Consider the following 24,734-nt stretch of genomic DNA (forward strand, 5'->3'; position numbering starts at 1 on the left):
TACCATAATGAAACTGGGCAGATTTGATTGACGCTGTCCTACCTGCCCTGTATGGGACGAGCATCTCTCACTCACTGTGTCTCTGTTGCTACGAGAATGCGACTTTTTTGACCAATAGAAAACACTGTCATTGTTGCTAGGATAGGCCTGCGACGCTACTTTCAGAGACGCGGCTCATACATGATGCTAACTGTGATTGCAAAAAATAAAAAGTTATCACATAAGTGTTCAAAAATAAACAGGAATATTTTAGATAGTTATTATCATTATAGTAAATGTAAACATGTTACCAGTAATTTTCCCCAACATATTGGGTTTAATACATTATGTGATTCTGTAAACACATTGCAAGCTCCTATGGTATTATTTTACTACTAGTTCCTCTGACTGCATTTTAGCTAAATATTTAGTTTCACTTGAAAGATTCGGATTTCCTCTCCTTTCCTCTCCTTTCCTCTCCTCATCAAGCAGACTAGTTATGCTGATTCTTGTGTAGTTTTTCTGCTTCTCCCCCCCCCTCTATTTATTTACAGGTATCGCCGCTCTCGGAGCTGCATAATGACCTCCGGCCCCGCTGAAGTGATTGTGCATCATATTTTTTGTGTGTGTTCTGTGCTCTGTGCCTCTCCTCTCCCTCTCCCTCTCCCTCTCCTCTCCTCTCCTCTCCTCTCCTCTCCTCTCCTCTCCTCTCCTCTCCTCTCCTCTCCTCTCCTCTCCTCTCCTCTCCCCCTCCTTCTCATTTTCCTCTCCCTCTCCTCTTCTTTTCCTCTCCTCTTTCCCCTCCTCCTTCTCCTCTCCTCTACCCCCTCTCCTCTCCTACCTATCCTATCCTCTACCTGTCCTCCCCCTTCTCCTCTCTCTTACCCAGCCGGCCATCAGCAGGAGGGTCCCCCTACATGAGCCTGGTCCTGCTCAAGGTTTCTTCCTGTTAAAGGGGAGTTTTTCCTTGCCACTGTTGCTTGTCTGGGGTCAGGCCCTGGGATTCTGGAAAGCGCCTTGAAACAATTTTGATTGTATAAGACGCTATATAAATAAAGATTGATTGATTGATTGATTGATTGATTGATTGATTGATTGATTGGATTTCACATTTAGATTTATATTTAGCGTTAAAATTCGGGTTTAGATTTAGCATTTAGATTTAACATTCGAGATTAGATTTATTTATTTTAGATTTATATTTTACATTTAGTGTTTAACTATTTAATATAAAAAGGCATTTAAAAAAATAAAAAATAAAAAGCACCCTAAAAAAATCACACCACTCTTTTGAACCTGGTTTAAAAATGGCACTCCACAATTAACACTTAATGATAATATCTGATGTTTTACATTAACATTAAATAATATGTTTGCTGTAATAAAGGTGTGTGCTAAAGAGCCCGAGGGTGTGTGATGGGACATTTTTTAACTATCTGACCTTCAGCAGGTAGCGGTCAACTGACTCTCTGTCCAATTCTGCGTTTACGTAAACCTCTCCGTAGGTGTGGTTCACAGTCTTGATCTTAAAGACGTCCTCCATGTTGCCCGCTACCAGGGTAAAATTGATCTGAGAGAGTGATAAAGATGAATAAAAGTTGATAAATAAAAACAGGTTAGGTTTGTAACAATGTAGTTAATAGTAATTAATCGTGTGATGACTTTAAATAGATACTTTATTTGTGGTGCTAATCCATACTCAGATATCTTTATCTAACATGAATAATGAATCCTGAATAAATTTAAATGTCTGTGTGATTAAATAACAAAAGAAAAACGAAAAAGACAAAAAAGATTGCAAGAGGAAATTCTGTACAGCATGCACAAATAAATGAAAGAAACTAGTATGGTTTAAATGCAAAATAAAGGCTCTTTATCTAGTTTGTGTTTGACATTTCTTCCTTTTCATTTTGTATTTTTCACACCAGGCCATTCAATCCAGCATCTATGTCCCTGGCCAGGACCACGGCCACTTTTTCTCCCATTGGCGTTTTTTCTGTGATGTCCACTGAAGTATCAGATGTGATGTCAAACACAGGGCTGTTGTCATTCTCATCTAGAATGGTGATTGAAACCTGTTGAGAAATGTCATCATAGGTAATCTGCCAGAAGGCACACATCCTAGATAAGACTTATAGGGGTCCAAACTTTATTACTTTTCATGTCCAATAAACCTCTTACCTTCTGCAATTCCAATGAGGAAGGCAGTGAACAAAAGAGGAATGCCTTTAAGTTTTCTACAACAGAGCAGGAGCCGCACATTCTGTAATAAAGTCACTGTATGCAAGCGGAAAGATAAACACAATCCATTAATGGAGCGTACCACAGTGGAGTCTTTTTTAGGTCCTCCATCATCAGCAACAACAGTCAAAGTGTACAAGTCCCCCTTCTCTCTGTCCAACAAGCCCGTCACCGTGATCCGTCCCTGAAAGACCACACACCCATTAAGCAGAATGTTACGCACAACATAATGAAAGTGTTATAAAGTGAGGGAGGACAGCAAAAGACAATAAAATGACTTACAAATATTTGTAGCAACTCCAGCAATAATCAGAACAGATGAAACCTTACTGTGTCACTGTGTGTTTAAAAAATGGGACTAAGGTTGCCAAATAAAAAAATAATCAAGGGCAGAGCTGACCAACATAAATGAATTCACCACCATCAGCAGGGTGATTTCTGAATCAACAATTCATTTTTAGTGTAAAATAACAAAATTAGCCAGATATATAAATAAATATCTATTATATATACTGTACATACACAGATACTCATTGTAATATGCAACTAAGAATATCTCATATTGACTTTTCTTTTTAACTCTGGGATGAATCTATTCATCAAGGCATGGTTGGCAACCCTCTGTGACAGAAGGGAAGGAGAGAGTAGAATCCCCCCCCCCACCGCTGCTCACCGTAACACTGTCTATCTTGAACAGTGCAAGAGCTGCTGGCGATGTGTCAGGGTCAAAGCGGTAAGTCAGCTGGTTCAGGTTGTCAGCTGACTGTGCCTGCACCTGGACCACCTCCATCCCCGTGGCAATGTTCTCACGGAGTGAAGCCTCATACCCGGCAGAGAAGAAGGCCACAGCCTCATCCAGCTCATTAAGCAATGTGACATAAACAGTGCAGAAGCCTTGGTGGAAAGGCGGAGCCTGGTCCGTGGCTGACACGTTCATCAGGTACGTAGTCTTGGTCTCATAGTCCAGGTAGTCCACAGTGGTTACCAGACCGGTACTCACATCCACCTCAAATTTACGGTCTGACCCAGACACAACAGCGTAGGCAACAGCACCACCATCACCTGAGTGGGTTGAGAGGGTGGAAACCAGACTGATTAGCTACTATCATTAGTTACAAGATTAAAACTACTGACTCTGATTGAGTTGGGAGGGGAAAAGTTCCAGATCAAAAGCTATACTATACCCCCCCCTCCAGCACAATGATGAATACTGTAGAGCTCAAATATAACTCAGGAACATCATGACAAACATCACATCACACTGCATTTCTGATTAAACCTCCTTGAGATGCAGCAGCAGTGTGGATGAAACAGATACCTGACCCAACAGAACCCGGAGGATCGACATGCCCCACAGGTCAGTGCCACAACATATCCCCATGTCCACAGCATTGATAAATGGACAACACTGGTTCCCACTACATCCCATTGTATAAATGAATAGAGCCACCATCTTCATTGGTGTACTGAAAACGACTGTTAATGTTATACTGAATGGTGCTTTTTTTCTTTTGATTTTTATCTTAAAGTCCTGCAACTGCTTTGGTAAACATGTTTGACAGCTCCTCCTACGTCAAAGAGAAAAGTAAATCAGGAAGTAAATTGTGGAAGTCCATCAAGCAGAACTAGAGCTGTAAATGTGGTTTAAAGTGGCTGCTCTGTGCTGTGTACTGTCAGAAATAGGGAAAAATGTGTTGCTTTTAATCCAAATAGGATGAAGCCACAGCGCTTATCTCCCAGCAGGACTCACCGGTGTCAGGGTCTGTGGCGCGCACCACAATCACAGAGGTGCCGATTCCAGCTGTCTCCCTCAGGCCCAGGCGGTTGTACTGCTGCTGAGTGAACACCGGCACCTCGTCATTAGCATCGTTCACGTATATGATCACCTACGTGGGACGAGAAAAAAGTGCCATATTTAGGGCTTGATCTTGAAATCACAGGTTGTACAACTGTCCTCGTTCTCACCCTGACGGAGCTCCTCATGTTGCCCTCATCGCTGTTGTAGGCTTCCACTTCCAGCACGTGTGAGTTGCTGGTTTCTCTGTCGAGAGGTCTGGGGCCTCTCGACACCAACCCGGTCTGTCTGTCTATGCTGAACAGATTGTTACTGTTCCCTGCACACACACACACACACACACACACACGCATACACACACACACACACACACACACACACAAAGTAATGCATTGGAGTCATCACACTGCCCACTTGGAGTGTTTCAACACATGAGCATAAAATACTTGAAATGTTTTTGTTCCCTTTTAAACAACTTAGCCAAATGTATTTAAGGATTTAATCTTTTGTGAAAGAACAGGAAAACAGCATTTACCAGTGAGGATTCTGTACAGGACACGGCCATTTTCTCCTTGGTCTGCATCTGTGGCTTGAACCTGCAAAGAACAAAAGCAAAAATCTTTTTGTTAATGTCCAGTATCTTCAAGTCACCCTCAAAACCTTCTTCATCTTACTGCTGACATGTTGACCTTGTAACAAGCGCTAATTGAAAGAAAACAGAATATATGTGGATAGTTTTAACTCAGATTGAATATTAAAATTACTTAGAATTAAATTACCTTCAATTATTATTATTATCCTTCGTTTTCATGGTTGTGGACAAACAAAACAGATGACTGCAAATCTTTTTGGACTCAGGTAAGACTATTCCTATCTGAAGCTAATAGCACCGTACCATTACAACGAACCAGTCTGCTCTCAGAATACTGGTTTACTGGTGGTTCACACAAATTGCTAAAAGTAGAATGGATGGCTTAGCATTTAACTATCAGGCCCCCACTCACACTAGTTTTAAGATTAGACTTAAAATCTTTCTCTTTGAGAAAGCGTAAGTAATTTTGTAGTTACAAATATTAGTCTAGTGGCAATAATGATCTTATTTAGAGACTGAGGTGAGTGGAGGGAGTGAGAATGTGGAGATGGTGGTGGAAATGAATGGCGAGAGTGGTGAAGCAGGGGGGAAGGTGGATTTAACTGTAGTGTGTGATTTGAGTGGTGTGATGATTGATGTGGTGTGTGATTCGAATGAACTGGGGAAAAATGGTGAGGTAATGGGCGAAACAGTTGAACTGGGTGAGGCAGGTGAGACTGGGGACATGATCCAAACAGGTGAGCTGGGTAGAGTGAATCAGGTAATAGCTGAACTTGGGGTGCCAGGGATATCGGCTGGCGAGCTGGGTGAGGGAGGAGTGAGCACAGGGGAGCGAGATGAGGGGGCAGTGAGCACAGGGGAACGAGGTGAGGGAGCAGTGAGCACAGTGGAGCGAGGTGAGGGGGCAGTGGGCACAGGTGAGGGAGCAGTGAGCGCAGGTGAGGGCACTAATGGGGTGTCTGAGTGGTGGCTTGTTCCCGCGAAGCGGCGTAACAAGAGAAAAAGCGCTATGAAGGACAAGGGGGACAGTAAAACCGGAAGGTTGGCGGATGCAGCCGCAGGCACAGGCACCAGCGACTGCGAGTCCATGTCGGACTGCAGCGAACTGCAAGAAATTGACTTGTACCCTCCAAACTTGTTTAAAAAGTTCCTTACGCAGACCAAGGGCATGAAAGGCCTTGATCTGGGAACATATTTTCCTGACAGGCTCCGTTTCATCTGGTCAGCGAGCTTTTTAATTAGGAATAAGGCAACGTCAGACCTCACCGACCCTGAAATCTATAGGCTGAAGAAGCACATGGGCAAGGCGAGGAAACAAGTTAAATTGTTTGAATTGAAAAAACATTTACCATGTTTCCTAGCATTTATTTTTTTACTGTCTTTTTTCCCCTCGCCATGAATACATTCAAAATTGGAACGTTGAATTGTTCGACACAGCAAGAAGAAAACACGTTGATGTCATGTTCCTCCAGGAGATCCATAGCAACAGAGGCATCAAAGCGGACTGGGAGAAGGAGTGGGAAGGGCAGGCGCTGTTGAGCCACAACACCACCCTCAGTGGTGGAGGGGGCCTCCTTTTTTCAAGGGGCTTCACTCCATCATCCCTGGAGGTGGAGCATGTGGTGAGGGGTCGGTGTGTTTGCTGGTGAAGGCGCGCCTCCAGAACCACTCCTTGGTTTTTAATAATATTTATGCTCCCACCAATGCTACAGAGAGGAAGAGCTTTTTAGAAAATGTCAGCACTGCTTTAAATGGTTGCGGGGATGAAGAGTTTTTATTCCTGGGTGGGGATTTTAACTGCACAGAGTCTTTTTTAGACCGCGACCATGCAGAGCGTCATCCAGCCTCGCAACATTGTCTGAGACAGCTGGCCTATTCTCATGGCCTGGTGGATGTGTGGAGGAGGATGCACGCAGACAGCAGGCAATACACTTGGTCCCGCCTAGGTGATGATAGGATCTCCTCGGCCAGACTTGTCCATTTTAATTGTTTTAGGCATTCCTTCACTGTTTTTAGGCAATGTAACATCATGCCATCATGCCACCGATCACTCGTTGGTTTTAGGTGAAGTCACTATAAAGAACATTATGCCCAGGAGTGCATACTGGCATTTTAAGTCCAGCCTAGCCCAGGACAATAGTTTTAGAGAGGTTTTATGTAATTTCTGGTCAGAGTTTCGAAAGAAAAAATCCGATTTTACATGCTTAGGACAGTGGTGGTAATGTGGTAAATTAGAGATACAGCTCCTGTGCCAGCAGTATACAGCAGTATAGGTTGATAAAAGACCTAGAGATGGAGATAGTGGAGCTAGAGGCGATTGGCAGCTCCACAGGAGATCAAGGGTGTATTGAAATCTATTGAGAACCTAATAAACCATTCTAATAAACCATTCACTGCTTTTGAGCACAGGGCAGGAACTTGTGTGCAGCCGGGCCAGATAAGGAAGCGGGCAGTGGAGTTCTTTTCCTCCTTATACAAGAGTGAGTACTGCAGGGATGACGACCTGTTCAACGAGTTCTGCGGGGACCTTCCTCGGGTCTCTGAGAAGACAAACTCGCGGCTGGACAGGCCATTGCAACTCGACGAGCTCCACGCCGCCCTCCTCAGCATGAAAGGAAGGAAAGCTCCAGGTGTTGATGGGCTCACGGTGGAGTTCTTCAAAGCCTTCTGGGATATTGTGGCCCACAACATGCTGGAGGTATTCAACGAGAGCCTAGCCTCGGTTTCCCCGCCGTTGTCCTGAAGGAGAGCGGTGGTCACCCTCCTGCCAAAAAAGGGCAACCTGCAAGAGATTAAGAACTGGCGCCCTGTGTCTCTGCTGTGTATGGATGATAGGATTCTGTCCAAGACTTTGCCTTCCAGGCTCAGAGAAGCTATGGAGCAGGTCATCCAACAGGACCAGACTTACTGTGTGCCCGGCAGGTCCATAGTAGATAATGTCCACTTAATTCGGGATATTTTGGAAGTCTCTAGATCATTGGACGTCGATACTGGTCTCATTTCGTTAGACGAGGAAAAGGCTTTGACCGGGTTGAACACGAGTTCCTCTGGAAGGTGATGGAGAGGTTCGGGTTCAGCCCTGGCTTCATAGCCATGATCCGTATCCTGTACTGTGACATTGCGAGTATGCTGAAGTTCAATGACAGTCTGTGTGCCCCCTTCAGGGTGCGTAGAGGCGTCCGGCAGGGATGCACCCTCTCTGGAATGCTCTACGCTCTCTCCCTCGACCCCTCCTCTCTAGGGTCTGTACAAACATGGACAGCCTGGTTTTGCCATCCTTTTACAAAAAAACAGTTTTACGAATGAGAGGCGTCTCCTTGAGGACTACGGCCAGGGGACTGAACCCGACAGCAACGACCCCTTCCCGGAGATCAGGCTGGCCGCCCATATAGGGAATCTAGACGGTCCTTTCCTCAGACCAGCAAAGACCTTCTCCCTAGTAGCGGCCGATAAGAAGACCTTATACAACAACTGCGTGAGAGTACTAAACAAGAGAGGACTGTCGAACAGAAGCACCAGCGTGTGGGCTGATCGGCTGTGAAGGGATGGAGCCCGCCCCTGCTGGAGGGTCCTTTACAAGCCGCCCCTGAAGAAGAGGACCGGGGACCTCCAGTGGAGGATCTTACATGGGGCCGTTGCCCTGAACGCTCTTCTTTCTAAAATGGACCAGTGCCCATTTTGTTCCGGGCGAAAGACTGCATTCCATGCGTACAGTGAATGTGAGAGGCTCACTGTGCTTTTTAATGTCATGAAAAGTGTTTTTAATGGTTTTAATGAAACCTTTTCTATTAGAACTTTTATTTTCGGTGCAGGGAACAACAAAGCTGCTCGCAACAAGTGGCAACTCCTAAATTTTATCTGTCGTGAGGCCAAAATGGCAATTTACATCTCTAGGGTGAGGTTGGAGTTTGTCTTTTATAAAATGATAAATGACCTCGGCCAATTCCGCGATATATGGTGTCACAGAAATGTACTATGCACTGTTACGGAGGATCATTTGCACTTTGCACACCCCCTTGTGGAATAAATTGTATTGTTGTTTTTTTAATATTTATTTATCTATCTATTTATTATTGTGGTTGTTATTACTATTATTGTTATTATTGCTGTTGTTGCTCTGTGGTATTTCTAAACAGGGCATATTGTGCCCCTGTGTAAATTTGTGATTTTTTTTAAAAAAAAGAGGCTCAAGACACACCTTTTTAATCAGGCCTTTAACTGATTTTCTGATTATTTTTAATTTCTTTTATGTCCTCATGCTTTTTTATGTCTTATTTTACTTGATACTTTTACTGTTTTACTCCCTCAGTTCTTAGTTTCTCAGTTTTTAGTCTTTACACCTTTTATCCCATTTACTGTTTTAGTCTGTTTTAGTCTTAGTACTGTTTTACTCCCTCAGTTCTTATTCTCAGTTTTTAGCTTTTATACCTTTTATCCCATTTACTGTTTTAGTCCTTCAGTTTTTAGCTCCAGTGTTTCCTCATGGTGTTTCCTCATGGGGGCCTGCCAGGCTGGGAGATGTTTCCGGTCTACCGCTGGGGGTTCTGTCCCATTGTCGACTCTGGCCTGGGTGGTTAGGGGGCTCTGTGCTTTGGTGTGGAGCCTCCGGTCTGTCCGGGTCGGGGTGGTCTTTGTGGCGGTACCACCTGTGGTCACAGACCGTGACCTCCCTCGGCATGGTGGGCCTCCAAAGGTGGCGTGTCCTTCGCCTCAGGTCTCGGTGCCCAGCCATGTCTCAGCTTGCCTCAGCTTGTTTATGTGTGTGGGTGTGTGTGTAAGCGTGTTGTATGCATGTGTGTGTGTGTCCTTTTCTTGATTCTCTTGTTCTCTTTGCTGTTTTTATCCTTTGTGAGGCACTTTGTGCTACCTAGTGTATGAAAAGTGCCATATAATTAAAGATTGAATTGAATTGAATTGAATTAAAGTATGTTTGTAAAAATCAAAAAATCTCCTCTCCTCTCCTCTCGCTTTGCTGTATCTGCATCATCTACAGTATATTATAGTTGACCTGCTAACCAGCCCGACTGACCAGGTGACCCGCTGAGCTTTGTCTAATTAATTAATTTGCATGTACAATGTACATATATACTCTCCTCTTAACCTTTTTACCCAGCCAGCTTTCAGCAGGAGGGTCCTCCTGTATTAGCCTGGTCCCACTCACGGTTTCTTCCTGTTAAAAGGGTGTTTCCCCCACTGTTGCTTGTTGGGCGGTCAGGCCTAAAGCCAATCCTGACTATAACAGACACTACATGAGTAAAGATGAATTTAACTAAATTAACCATCAATCAATCAATGCATAATTTCTGGGGGATTGTGAAACAGTTAAGGAAATGTAAATGAAATAAATACAAAGGCAGACTGAGTGAATAGTATAATTGAAGAAAATGATTTAAGAGAGGTTATGATGAAATCATTTAAAAATTCAAGTCCCAGCCCTGCTGTCTTAGTTAAAACAGTTTTTTCCTCCACAGACAAGTGCATCCCTCTCTTGTGGTCAACCATCTGGAATGAAGCAAACTCTGTGACCGTTGCAGTGAAAACACCTTTGACAGGCTATACATCCACAAACAGGCTTTGTCTCAGACAGTTTCATTAAATAAGCAACATCTCTTTCTATTCAATCTGTTTGAACTTTTTCAATCTTCAGTGCTGAACATCAAACACATCTTTCACCTTGGATTATTCCACAACAGTGCATGCCACTTCCAATTAATATTATTTCAGCTTAGTGCTTTTGTATGTGAAGTTTGTGGGTCTAATGTTTTCAGAGGGAAAATCGTTTTAGTTATTTTTTCAGCTTCACACTCTTCCAGCCAATGAACAACTTTCACATGACGTAAATGTATGAAAGCAGACAATTTTACTCACAATGGCTTCTTTTATTATTAATAATGTTTCTCTTATTATTTGTGGCTCCTTTATACTCACTTTTATTCACTTGTATTTATTATTATTACTACTGCCCTGCTTTTTTTTTTAAAGATTATGTTCCTCACATACAAGAGCTACTGTGGTTATTCTGGTGGGTCATGACGGAAATGTTGAAAATCGCTTGTCTACTGTCTTGTTGCTACAACAACCCCAAAAGAGCAAAATGGAAAGTCTGCAGAGGCACAATCCCTCTCTGTTAGAGCCAGATCGACAACACCAGTGCCGGAGGGTTGGGGGTATCATGTCTATGCAGCAAACACAGACAAATAGTACAGCATAATGGGCTGATGAATGGCCATTTCATAAAACTGACCTGTGTTGAATTACAGAGCACTGGGGCTGGAGAGAAACTCCGCGTCACATACAAACACACACACGTCCTTATGTCACACTCCTCTGAGGCTGTGTCACAACGTGTGTGGGTGTGTGTGAAGTGCTTATTTTGAGACAGAGACAAACCACCAAGGACATGTAGCAGTGCTCCGGTATGCACAAATAGGGATGAACTCTCCTTCCCTGCCTGCTTGTGTCCTCCTTTTCTCTCTGTCACCCCCTCCTGTGAAGAGGGGCCCAACTTCAGTCTCATTAGCTTTATAAAGAAATGTAGGGAGAAAAGGAGAAAGAGGAGGATAAGGAATGGGGAGTGGGGGGAAAAGAGGCTGGGGGGTCAGATTGGTGAGTGATGAATAGGGCGCTGGTCAGCGGACTGCACCATTAAAGCTATAAAAAGGGGTGAATAAAACACCACATCAACAGTGCAGAGCCAGATCTTCTAGGCAAGATCATCCTCAGATTACTCTCCAAATCTATCCTAGTGCACCAAAACTCATTATTGTCTCTATTTCCTGGTATTTAAATAATGGTAGGGATATATATTGTTAGTAAGGATCCCCACACTCTGCTTCCTTTCCTCTGGGTTCCCCTCTTCCACTGTAGCATTCTCCCCTCCGTCTCTGGGAAAGCAGCAGTTTAAAGGGGGGGAAACAAGTGTGTGTGGAGCCAAGAAGCAGGCCTAAACTGAGGACTGGAATATAGCGAGGTGCTCTTTTAAAGTGTGGGTGTAAGTATACATTTTTAAAGGGTTTTATTTGTAATTCCCAAAAGAACTGAAATGTTATACTCAAAGAATTTTAATCAAAGTAAAAAAAACACTAAAGACTATCAACTTTAAAGGTATACATTTCCTTTCTCCATTTAAGGTCTCTTTTCCATATATATTTGATATGTTCTCTGGAGTTTCAGTTTTAAAGTAATTTCTAAAGGGTTTTTGAGCTTCCTGATATGTGCTTGGGTATCCCCACATTGTCTACAAAGTCTGTGGGGACTGTTTAGGAGAATACTAATTTTTCCAGAAAGTAGATTTGAGACTTAACAGAGGTTTCACATCTAAAATCTGTGAGCTGTTACTGCATTCCCAATTAATTTTTCCCCTCCCTGTGCTGATAAAACAGAGAAAATATACCGAAAAGCTTCGGGGGAAAAACTAACAAGCGTGCCACTGAAGAAGTGCATAATTGGCCAAAACTTTACAAATGTGAATAGGTTAGACGAATTTTGCTAATAATGAAGCTGCAAAGAGTTGGACTGTTTCAAAATTTGCTGAGCAGTCAGATCACAAGGGGCAGGCACACAGGTAATAACAGAGAAGAGTACCGTACAACTGTGTTGCCAACCTCAGTAGCAATTAAGAGGCACCATAGATAGAATCAGTGAGGACAAGGCACGCAGGTTGCTTGTGAGTGTGTGTGTGTGTGTGTGTGTGGGGGGGGGGGGGGGGGGGGGGGGGGGGGCGTGCATGAGATGACTAATGAACTGCATGTCTAACAAGCTGTCCACTGGCCTTTTCGCAGCTTTTCTGGCATTTGGTCTAAAAAACAATTTCACGTCCCAATGTGTTTCCCTTAAACCGATAAGCTATGCTTTGTCTCTGCTGAATTAAGGATGATGACATTTACAAATGTTACCAGGCTGAAGATGGGGGCATGCATGGGGGGGGGGGAGATATTTGGAGACCGAGGTAAAAGAGGTGGATGCTTTTGCATTTTACAAGCTGGTATTTTAATAAACCCAATTTGTTTTACATTGAAGAAAGCCTGTCATGCATTAGCTGTTGTAATGTCTAGTGATTTAATAGCTATATAATTGCTACACAAATACCAAACAGTTATGCATGAAGCTTGTGCAAATGTGTGCAAATTTGTATGTTTTCTTGGCTATGTGATCCCATCAAAGTGGACATAAACCTACTCAGCCACTTGTCTTGGATAACCTCATGCTGTTTTCTCAATGCAGGGCTAAGGAAACATGAACATCACAGACTCTGACTCCAACTTCACCTTTAACAAAGACAATGTCCATTTGTCCGACATGACAACCACCATCTCCGCCATCTCCGCCACCGTCTCACAGTCTCCATCCTACTCTTCAGACCACTACGACCCAGCATTCACCATTATAGTAGTCCTGGGTTTATCGCTGATGCTGGCAGTGCTGGCAGCATTTCTCTCAGTGTGCCGACCCTCAGAACAGGACGGGGACTCTGAAGCCAGCTGCAGCCCAGGTGAGAGCTTGACAGGCAGCAGGAGTCGATCTAGTGAGCCACAGCTCAAAGTGTGGAAGAGACTTGGTTCATATCGACGCTCCCAGAATCTCTCATTCAGAAGGCCGCCCCAACGCAGACCGCATGAGCAGGAGAGCACGCACTCCTCGCGGTCGCTATACCGACAGACACCGCAGCCAGAAGCCAGTGTGCAGCCTAATCTCACTGCTCCATGTCTGTTTGATTATGTCACCGAAATCTGACTGGGAATCAAAAATAGCTGACTGACAAGAAAACTCACGTACTGGGTGTATACCATTCTGAACAAAATCTATTCTGAAAATCTGGAATTTTTGGATGAATGTGTGCAGTTTGAGCACCATCTGCAGCAGCTAATATACATGATCTTTTCAGCATGGTTTATCTCCACAATCAGTCTGAAAACTCTCAGTGTGACCTTGACACATCCCACACAAGACCAAAATACACCTGACTGAATTCTATTCAGAGAAGCAGATACAGTGAGTAATCTGTCTAGACTGACACACTAGGAAGAATTCAATGATTTTCTTTTCCCTCTCAAAGCCAAATTTAGACCTACTAATAAAAATAAACTCCATTTACTGTAATTGCGACTTTCATGTGTAACAGTGTCGTTTTATGGATAAACTCCATTAATCTGATAATCTTTGTGCATCCCAAACACAGCATTATTTCTTGTTGGGGAGAAAGTCATCAGTTTTCTTCCCGTGCTGTTGCCATCAGAGGAATGAGATGGAAGCTTCAGTTTACTTGCTGCAAGGGCAACCACACGTCTGCAGTGTGGGCTACAAGTGTGGGCCCTGGTGAGGTTTATTCTTATACTAGCACACGAACATGTAAGATTACAATAAGCGTAAGTGTAAGTGTCATATGATAAAGCATAAGCGTCACATGATAAAACAAAGCATGATATATACAAAAGGATCATATAAGAAAATGGGGGATGGAGTGTCACAGGATGTTCAGGTTGTCCCCTGCTATCCCGAGGTGATAGAACATCAGCTAAAGTAGGTCAGGGTTCTGGTCAGGAGTGATAATAAGTAGTTACAGCATTGTTATATGAGCAGTTTGAACCTAACATTTCTGATGACCAATTAACAAAAAGAGACGTTTGCGTTGTCTTTGTGTTGTGCCAATGTTACAAAAATAAATAAATTGACCCTTTAATTTCTCCTATATATTTTAGAGGTGTGTGTTTATGTGTGTGTGTTCCACCTGTAGGATGCTGGTTCCTTGAGGCACACTCTCTAGTATGCCGGTCTCATAGCTGTTCTGTAAGAAGATGGGTCTGTTGTCATTAACATCCTGCACTTCAACGAACACAGTGGCCGTGCCGGTTCTGCGGCTGCCTGCTGGACCATTATCTATTGACAGAAACAAACACATTGGTTAGCTCTGGTTAAGGGCTTGGCACTCTTGACACACCATGTGTAATTCTGTTTTCATGCACTTTTTTCCTGTCTCTCCTCCCCTGTCTTAAGTCTCAGCCCTTCCCTGCACATAAGCTAGTTTGACTCAGTGCTTTCCAAAACAGGAAAACCTCAAGAGTTTTTGTTCTTTCTTTTCAAAACAGGAACAAAGGCTGTTGGGCAACACTCTGAAATCACTGCATACAGGCAGTCATTGACCCCCCCCCCCATCCAACATCATTGTCACCGAGAAGTACAAAGGAGCAGCTTTGAAGATCAGAAAAAAAAAACACATGAGCCATTATAACAAATATAAACACAGTCTAGGTATTGAAGACGAATCAAAGATTCTACCAAAGGAGGTATGAATTCAGGACAAACCTATAGCTTCTACAATGAGAGTGTATGCAGCTTGGGTCTCCCTGTCAAGCCTAACCACCGTCCGAACAATCCCATCCCTGAAGCCAACGCTGAATTTACCATCCTGATTCCCACCTACAATAACAGAACACAAACACCTTTAAGTTACACATTTAAGCTAAGCATACATTACACACCATACACTAATTCACATAAAGATGGCTAGATGGACAAGTATAGGACACATGAAGAACTATACAACACTGTAGGTTTACACTTACAAAACCAATCCCAACAGGGACCTCTGACCTGTGATGAAGTAGCTAAGCTCAGCATTGAGGCCAGCGTCGTTGTCAGAGCAGGCAAGACGAGATACAATGTGATCTCTAGGGACGCTCTCCTTTAGGGAGACATTGTACAAACGAGGGTTGAAGGTAGGCGTCTCATCGTTAACATCCAGAACTGATGGGCACATGCACACACAATTTGCAAGATGTTAGGGGATCAAACCACAATGATAGAACTTAACCAGAATGAACCTTGGCAATTTCCTGTAACGTCTGACGAAACCCTGAAATGTTTGAAGGCTCACCTTTAACAGTGAGGGTTGAAGTGGACGTACGAGGGAACTTCCCTGCATCATACGCAATAATTCTTAAGTGGTACAGTCCGATCTGCTCGCGGTCAAGGACTGAGGTGGAAGTAAGGACACCAGTGGAGGTATTCAGATAGAAGTCGAGGCGAGGCATTCCCATCTGCAGTGCCATTGTAATCAAACCATTTTTATCATGATCTGGGTCCTCCACTTGGACCTACGGCATAAACAAAAAATGAGGAAAAGTGGCTTGATTGTATAGGAGCTAAATAAATTATAAATTATGACTGAAGTTCTACCTTAAAAACAGCTGATCCATTCAGAAGACCCTCTGGTACTTCAGCCACAAATGGTAAGTTGAGGAATTTTGGATCATTGTCATTAAGATCCAATAAGTTGACAAAGACTGTGGTGCTGGCAGTGGCGCGCAGTTGAGGCATACCACCTAGAGAGGGCGCCAGAGAGACATATAAAGACCCAATCACAGACGGCAGAGATCGTGCGCCGTCAGAATTTTTTAATATAAAATTTGAGAAATTAAGTTTAAAGATTTTCTGCCTGTAAGACACGAAAACTCCTTATATAATAATTTACAGCTACTTAGAGCTCACACACACACACACACGCACACACACACACACACACACACACAGATGCAAACGCAGACAAACGCAGACAAACTCACGGTCTACAGCTGAGATGATAATGGTCCGCATGAGCGCAGCATCACTAGGATCCGAACTCTCCCTGTCCAGGGTCACTCCACTGGTACGGATCTTCCCTGTACTGCTGTTAATAGTGTAGAAGGGGTTTTCCGGTCTGATGCTATACACTACGGTGCCATTTTCCCCATTATCAGGATCAACTGCCAAAACCTGTACGGAAAAATGTCACGAAAGAATAAAGAAATGAGGAGGCCATAAAAACCTAAGACTTAATTAATGAGTGAAGTAGGGAAAAGAGAGGGAAATGTAAAAGTAATGGTCATAATAATAACATCCCCATCCATCACATGAAGAAATTCAAACACAACCCCTTCCTCCTGCACGAAAACATCGGTCAACAAGAAGAAAAATGGTAACGTCTGTTTTCTGACACAGTGGCGATGGGTGATGAATGCGTGAAGCCGGGGGCGGGCTGAAATTCTGGCTGGTTTTTAAAGGGCTGATCAATTATTTATCATGCTGACTGAAAATGTTAGGGACTGGTTAATTGGTCATTAGAAGAACAAAGGTTTTGCAGATGTTTAATTATTAAGAAGACACAGTAGGAAGGCATTTTATAGAGCCATTAATTAGCAAAAATGCACAGACAAGAGCAGCCAATACAATATGAGTGCAGATATCTAACAGGGAACAGATGAAAATATCTCCTCTGGCCAGAGGACATTAAAAAGTGAGCAGAGACATAACCTTGTCTGGCAAAACTTAACTCTGATCTCGAATCAGAGTGGCAGAAACAAGACGATTGACTTGGAATTCAACATCTGTTGGGGGATAATGTGGCGTAGGTGTAGGGTCTCGGTGTAGAATGCAAACGGCCGTTGTAGTAAGGGTGGGGTGATCCTTAAACAAATTCATCGGCTTGCTGGACAAATTGAGGAGGACTCAGCAGGTGGACCCTTGTCACCATGGAAACACTGGTTGGAACAGGGCTACTTGGGGCCAGTTACTGTACTGTAAGCTCAGCTGGCTGGAGTTATTTTAAAAAAAGGACATCGTCGACTCGGCACAGTATGCGACTACTGTATGACCATGAGCAAAAGGAAAAGCAATAAAACAACAGGTATTAGCATAAATGACACTTTGGTTTTAATTTATACGCCCTACCTAGGATCCTGTCTGCTTCCTTTTGAACAGCTGAGTAATTTACTGCGTGTATGACTGTAGGCTGGAGTTTAATTAGCAATCAGACTCCCTAAATTACACTCAGTGACAATGGTTTCATGAATGGACAATAGAGCTAAATGAAAAACAGACGCAAAGACAGAAGCAGGACAATTACACTAGCATGGTGTTTATATTGATTGTTTTTCTATCAGTAATGAAAGTTGAGACATCAGCAACGTCACAAGCTGGAATCTATTCTGCTGTCGTCTCGTTTTCACAGATCGTGTGTTGTTGGTAAGGTGTTTCTTGTTCCCTGGGTTTGTCTCTCCTCACCTATGACTGTTCTCTTGGCTGCCAATGTTTCTTCTTCATGCATGCCTCATTATCTCTCCCCAGCTCTCACCGCAGCCTTTGTCAGATTGTCAGTCACTAAAGCTGGTGTCATGTGTGAAAAGTTCATATTTAGATGTGTCTATCACAAGCGTGCTGTTCTGCCCATGTTTTCCTCACCGTCCTCTCATGTTTTCCATGTGCTTACCTGTTTTAAGTGCATCTGTTCTTGAGCTAAGTTGTGAGTTTTGCTGTTCTGTGTAGTTGTGTGTAATCCCAGAAGTTCCTCAATTTTGGTTTAGAGTTTGGCTTTGGATAAGATCAATGTAAAATAAACCATTTTGAAATCCCATCAGTCTCAGGGGTCTAATGCTTCTGCATGTAAAGGTTATGCTGTGGGAAATCTAAAAATGCCTTTAATAGCTTTCAAAATCATAATATCATGTTAATCACTTATTTAATAATCAAATACATATATGAAGAACTTTTTAAGCATTCATATTATAGATTTAGGAAAATGTTTTTTATTTTATTTACAGTGATTTATACCACTACCACTGCTTAAGGTAGGTGTGTGGTCTTGTGTTTTGATGAAGTACTCACAGAGATCACATCTGTGTTTATAGGGCTCATCTCCACGACGTTAGCATGGTACGGCTCATCTCTCCACACAGGCGCATTGTCATTAATGTCCAGGATGGTGATATTCACCTGACCAAAGTCAGCATGAAAGAAAGAACTTGTCAAAAAGGAGCTACTAGTGATGCAGTCACACATTTTTAGTCCTGCATTAGTGCTAATTAAACCAATATTAATCACATTTCCCTGACAGACAGGGAAAAGGAAATTTGGCATTAGGAGTATAGTAAAGAGTGCAGCTGGAAAATTGTTACCGTGGCAATTCCAGTCTTCTGCTGGGGACCAACCCCCCCATCCACAGCTCTGACAATCAGGATATACTCAGATTTCAGCTCCCGGTCCAGCAGAGCTGTGGTGGTGATCTCACCTGCAACAGAGTTATAATAAATAGATAAATAAATAAAACTCTCTCTGTCTGTCTGTCCGTCCGTCATTATCGATCTGATGTTCTCTCTATATATGGCATCCACTGCACATCTGTCCATCCCAGAAGAGATGCCATTTTCTCTCTCTCACCTGTGGTTCTCCTTAGGTTTTCTTTAGTTCGCTAAATGTTTTTTCCTGACCATGTTGGAAGTCTCAGGACAGAGGGGATCACATCTGCAGAGTTTGGGTTACTTGTCAGGGCCCTGTGTGTTTCATGTTTTTGGGTTTTGCCGTCTGGCTCTGCTCGCTTCCCAGGAGTGGGGCTCAATTCACTTGTTGGTGGCTGTCATACCTGCAGTGGGTTATTAGTCAATGGGCCTCATAAACCTCTGCTTCCTGTTGACCAGTGTCTGATTCTTTCATCTGCTTTGTGGTAAAACTCATTGGGCTTTTTCGTAACTTGGACTGGATAGTAATTCTTTTGGTTTTTGGCTTACCTCTCTAGGTCGCCACACTTCCACGTTCGGGGGGAGACACAACCCGCACTTCACACTCCGTGCTTTTACGCCACCTCATGTACTATGATCATTCCTTTGTTGAATAAAAGCTTTGTTGATACTTTGTTAGCTTCCTGTTTGCTTTCGGGCCCAATCTAAAGCTTGTTCTTAACATTACTGTCGCCACGAGTCAATCAGCAATCGGTTAGTATTTGCTTCTTCCGGCTTCTTTTTGAACATTATGTTCCATAAATGTATTAGAAACTCTTTGCCTCTTCTTATTTATTATCTATCTCTCACATTTGTTTAAATTTTAATTGCACTTGTGTGTTATACATAACAAATATATCATAGCATAACCACAAAATCACATTTACACTAACAAACATTTACACTAAAAAAGCTTTTTTTTAAATAAAGAGATGATTAAAACCAGGAGCCAGCAATTGAAAATAGGGCTTGTGACAGTTCTAACTCTATGGACTCACAATATGAGCCTATCTGAAAAATCCATTCTATGAACACTTTCAAAACACACATACACACACCTGAGCGTGAGTTGAGACGGAACTGAGAGGAGCCCTCCAGGGAGTAGATGAGTGACGCCTGGCCAAACTCCCGCGAGGCATCCAAATCAGTAGCATTCACAAGTAGCACAGTGGCCCCTGCAGGGAAGAGGAGGGGAATGGGGGGCAGAAAGAAAGTTCACAGAGAGGAGGAAAGTGGGGGGAAAATGTTAGAGTAGGGGGAAAATAGAAATATGTCACATTCAGGAAAAGGAAAAGGCAGACTTAGAGAACCAAGTATCAGTCAAATGGCATTCATTTTTTCCCTTACCACCCCCATCCACGACATCACTGATGGCATGGCAGTGAGTGGGTTTATGGATTAGAGGATTATCAGCATGTTTGGCACAGCACATAGTTGGCACAGGCATGATCAATATCCTGGCAGACAGAGAGGATGAAATGCTAGCCAGAGCTGCCGGGTTAGCTGTGAGCTGTGCAGCCTCTGCCTTAGGCCCCTAACTGAGGGCCAAGCACTTTAGCCATAGCTCCCTAAATCTCAGCTGGGGCCAAGCTGTTGTTTTGTGTGCTCCTTCATCCTGAATTCAAGACAGTGGCCAGCATCTCCTCCAGCTCAGAGAAAGGGGGAGGCGGTCAAACATCTCATTTCCCTTTGGCGACTGGAAACTAATCTATTGTCTCGGATAAGAAGTCCTCTGAATGCATTCATGAGAATGAATATAGCATTGCAGTTCCACAACATTCTGCATTCTGAACGAGCAATTTAAAACATTATGCAAAATATAACTGAGTAAGGCAGCAGAGGCCAGAGGAAACATAAAAAAAACCATAAAAGAGAACTCTTTCAAAAAAAAAAAAAAAAAAAATCCACAGTGCGACACTCACCAGCATTAATGTTCTCTAGGATCTTCACAATATAGGATGACTTGCTGAACTCGGGTGGGTTGTCGTTTTCATCCTGGAAGATAACACAAAAAGGCTTGACAAAATGGGAAGGGTTTGTAGGCACCGTTCCAATTTTCTACTGAGAATAGTGAAAACAGAAGGACTGCTCCAGTGAGGAGCAGTTGTCTAATTATCTGATCAATTAAAGTGTAATGACTGGAAAGTGTAATCTGAACACAAAAATGTTCATTTCATATCTTCTATGAATGCTTACTGCTAATTTGGGTTGCAGGGGTGCAGGAACACACTCTGATGAGGTCATCAGGACACACACCAGTCACTGACACCTGGCAGCATTTTACAGTCTCTACTCAACCTTTCTGCATTTTTCACAGGGATCGATGGCTGAACGTAATGTGGACTCTCACATGGACTCTCCCAGATGGTTTATTTGCTCAGAACTGCCCACTCGGTGAATAAGACCCTAACACATCCAGTTGTCTGGATATTTGCAGAGAGGCTCCCCACTGTGTGAGCTGCTGAGAAATGTTAACACTCCAACAACACTCACTGGAAAATTATCTATCTGGACTCTGTGTTACAGCCGCTCCACATATTGTGTGTCTGTGTGATGCTGCCAGCTGCTGATAAACCCCTGCGGTGTGAGTCACAATACCACGAGGAAAGACAGGGAGATAAAAAGGGGATACATCATTGTGCACGTTTTTGCGTCTGAGAATAGAGTTCTACATTCTTTTAGACAGTAATTCTCCCTCATGTAAGGTTTTTCTAGCTGTACTGGCCCTACATATCCAAAGGTATTCCAGATAGAGTCAATTATTTTCTGTCAATTCCTTGTCATGACAAGGTATTCCATTCATAAAGGATGACTATCAGGGAAAATTAGCTTCAGGGCTACTGGGGTCATGAAAATATGAGCTTTCCTGCTTGTTTTACTTCTTTAATTGCTGTATTTATAATATCTCATTTAGCATGTACCAATACATCAGCCAAATATCGGTATCGGTCAACGTGGGCCTTGTTGACTGCCTGGCAATTGACAAATCGTTTTGGTTATTTGCAGTCATCCATTAATCATTTTAACAGAAAACAATCTCATCAACCGCCTGAAAAACAGACATTAGGCAGAATTCAACAACTACTTAACCAGGTCTCAGCGCTTAATCAACCTCCTGCTTTTATTTGTCTTTTTTTACAGTAATGGGCTATGAAAGTACCCTGGAGACTTTGAAGAACTTTTTCAAAAAGAAATACTGTGTGGAAAAAAGTTAATAAAAATTGTTTCATGAGTTTGTATGACTGAATTAGTTCTGAATTTGGCTGTGTAATGGCGGGCTCAATAACTTTAAAACAATGAATTCATTTGGTTTTTTAACAATGATTTCTTTCACTGTGGAACAAACAACAATAAAATGTAACAAAATTTTGAAATAAAAGAAAAATCAGCTTTGGTAGATATCAGCAATTGACCAATTTCTTATCTTAAAAAAACAGAACTTTCACAATCGGCGGATTACAACATCACTACATGTTAACATACAGACACATGACTTCACAGAATGCTACATAAATACTGTAAAAAACAAATGCTTAAAAATGAAAGAATTACATTTGAAAATGAACCCAATAGAACTAGCTGTGATGAACAACATATATGATTACATTTAAAATTTTAGAAACTAAATACTGTATGTTATAAGTTACTATACTTGGCACTGTATGGTGTGTTGTATTTACTTTACTTAATATTGAACACTTGGTGTGTTGTATTCACTTTACTTAAAATTTGAACACTTTGGACATTCTAGTCACCTGATAACAGTGAGAAACAACCCATATTAAACAAATACAGGGCTTCGCCGGCTATTAGCATTAGCATGGCCTCACCTTCTGTTTCACCTGGTGTCTTTGTCTGTTCAGTGTGTGAAATGTTTAGTTACTCCTCTGCCTCCTTTAGTGAAGGGAATAGGTGCAGAAAGTGTAGTTTATTTACGGCGATGGAGGCGAGACTTAGCGAGCTTGAGACGCGGTTCCGCAGCTTGGAGTTAGCTGGAGTTGCGTCAGGTAGACAGGAGAAGCTAGCTGCTGCAGAGCCGCTTAGCGTAGCTTCACCTAGCGGTCCCCCAGCAGCAGCCGAGCAGCCGGCTAGCCGGGGCGGCTGGGTGACGGTTTGCAGAAAGCGTAGCCCAAACCAAAGGCCCACGGTGCACCACCACCCGCTTCCCGTGGCTTTTCCCCACTCGGCGACACACCCGCTGAGAAACCGACCCTGGTAATTGGCGATTCAGTTTTGCGCTACGTGAAGCCGACTCCAGCGACCATAGTTAAGTGCATCCCGGGGGCCAGAGCGGGCGACATTGATTAGCCGCATGTCATCGCTTCGTCGCTGGTTGACAGGGTGGTGCCCCGAAAACCTGGTGGCCTTTATAGACAATTGGAGCCCTTTTTGGGGAAAACCTGGTCTGATTAGGAGAGATGGTGTCCATCCCACACGGGATGGTGCCTCTCTCATTTCTAGTAATTTGGCTAATTTTATTTTTACTTTTTTTAGACCCAAAGTGACCTGATAATCCAGGGTCCAGACCAAGATGCAGAGTTGTAGTCTTACACACCTCTCTGCTGCTTCCATAGAACCCTCATCCACCAACAACAACATATTTAGCACTATAGAGGTAGTCTCTGTTCCACGGTTAAAAGTTCACCAAGCACAGAGCAGGGGAGCAGCCAATCACCATAATCTTATTAAAATTAATACCAAAGCACAAGTTGGGGAAACTAATATCACAATTTGGTGTGGACTGTTAAATATTAGATCTCTTTTGTGTAAATCCCTGATAGCGGATCATCACATTGATTTATTCTGTCTAACTGAGACCTGGCTTCAGGAGGAGGAGTATGTTAGCTTAAATGAATCTACTCCTCCTACCCATCTTAATTATCATATTCCTCGTGTTACTGGTCGAGGAGGGGGAGTGGCAGCAATCTATCACTCCAAGTTATTAGTTAATCCTAGACCAAAACATGGCTCCAGTTCATTTGAAAGCCTGACTCTTGGCATCACATATCTGAACTGGAAGGCAGAAAAGCCACTTCTGTTTGTAGTTGTATATCGGCCCCCTGCTGGGCCACATTCAGAGTTCCTGTCTGAGTTCTCTGATTTCTTATCTGACTTGGTCATTAGAACGGACAAAGTCATTATCATTGGAGACTTTAATATCCATGTAGACGTTGTAAATGACAGCTTTAGAAATGGCTTCATCTCATTACTTGAGTCAGTTGGTTTCCTCCAGCAGATAAACCAACCAACTCATAGCTTCAACCACACCCTAGATCTAGTTCTGACTTATGGTGTTGAGATAGAACATGTGTCAGTGTTCCCTCAGAACCCACTCCTGTCAGACCATTCTTTGATCACTTTTACATTTATGATTAAGGATTCTTCTATGCTCAGAGTACAGTCTTACTATAGAGCAGATGACAACCTGGGAAAGACCTGGTGACAGCCAGGAGAGACTGCTGGCAAGAGGGTGACAGCCAGGAGAGACTGCTGGTAGGAGTGAATAGACCCCACCGAGGCTGCAAGGGCTAGCTACCATGTTAGCAGGAGCCGGTCACAAAATAGTGATTCGGTGCCACCCAATACTGCTACAAAAAGCTCGAAAGGAAAAATACCCCTCGAGTCTACGAGAGTGGGGGTGGAAGATGACTCGTTGGCGGACCACACGGTAACGAACCTACAACGGAAATGACAACGAATCAAAAGATTAGCATGGCAGGTAATGGAAGCAACGGCAATGGCAGGTTGCAAGCTACAGAGCTGCATCTGCGGCTGGAAAAAGATAACATCAGAGAAGGGCCTCAAGATCCACCAGGGTAGGAAAAAGTGCCTGAGAGAGCTAAGTGAGGGGCCTCGCATTGACCACTACTTCTTCAGAGGTAGGGCAAATCAGTCGATTGAAGCCCAGTGGCAGGATAATCATCACAGTCCACAGGGTATCAGAACCCCAGACGAAGCTCAACCAGGCATGGATCCACCCATGGACGTGCGCACAGAGCCCAACCAGCCACAGCCAGCAGTAGAGAGGAACCTGGAGGGACAAAAACCTCAAATCTTGTGGCCCTAAATCCTGCAAAAAAGAGGAGTGGGAAACCATTAA

The 24,734-nt window shown here is 43.2% G+C and overlaps 1 protein-coding gene across 1 annotated transcript in view; it reads right to left on the bottom strand.

Moving 5' to 3' along the window:
- cdh23 (cadherin-related 23) overlaps positions 1 to 24,734 on the bottom strand; it is a 172,913-nt gene that overhangs the window by 25,756 nt on the left and 122,423 nt on the right. The window contains 18 exon segments of the mRNA XM_029834775.1: positions 1,421 to 1,549; positions 1,905 to 2,054; positions 2,161 to 2,163; positions 2,303 to 2,404; positions 2,894 to 3,282; positions 3,971 to 4,106; positions 4,186 to 4,334; positions 4,551 to 4,611; positions 14,335 to 14,483; positions 14,910 to 15,023; positions 15,198 to 15,350; positions 15,481 to 15,700; positions 15,783 to 15,928; positions 16,169 to 16,358; positions 18,246 to 18,353; positions 18,536 to 18,648; positions 19,693 to 19,809; positions 20,557 to 20,629. Coding sequence (XP_029690635.1) covers positions 1,421 to 1,549; positions 1,905 to 2,054; positions 2,161 to 2,163; positions 2,303 to 2,404; positions 2,894 to 3,282; positions 3,971 to 4,106; positions 4,186 to 4,334; positions 4,551 to 4,611; positions 14,335 to 14,483; positions 14,910 to 15,023; positions 15,198 to 15,350; positions 15,481 to 15,700; positions 15,783 to 15,928; positions 16,169 to 16,358; positions 18,246 to 18,353; positions 18,536 to 18,648; positions 19,693 to 19,809; positions 20,557 to 20,629 — 2,502 coding nt within the window.

The sequence above is a fragment of the Takifugu rubripes genome, chromosome 4 (genome assembly GCF_901000725.2).
Source record: "Takifugu rubripes chromosome 4, fTakRub1.2, whole genome shotgun sequence".
In the NCBI taxonomy this organism is placed as follows: Eukaryota; Metazoa; Chordata; class Actinopteri; order Tetraodontiformes; family Tetraodontidae; genus Takifugu; species Takifugu rubripes.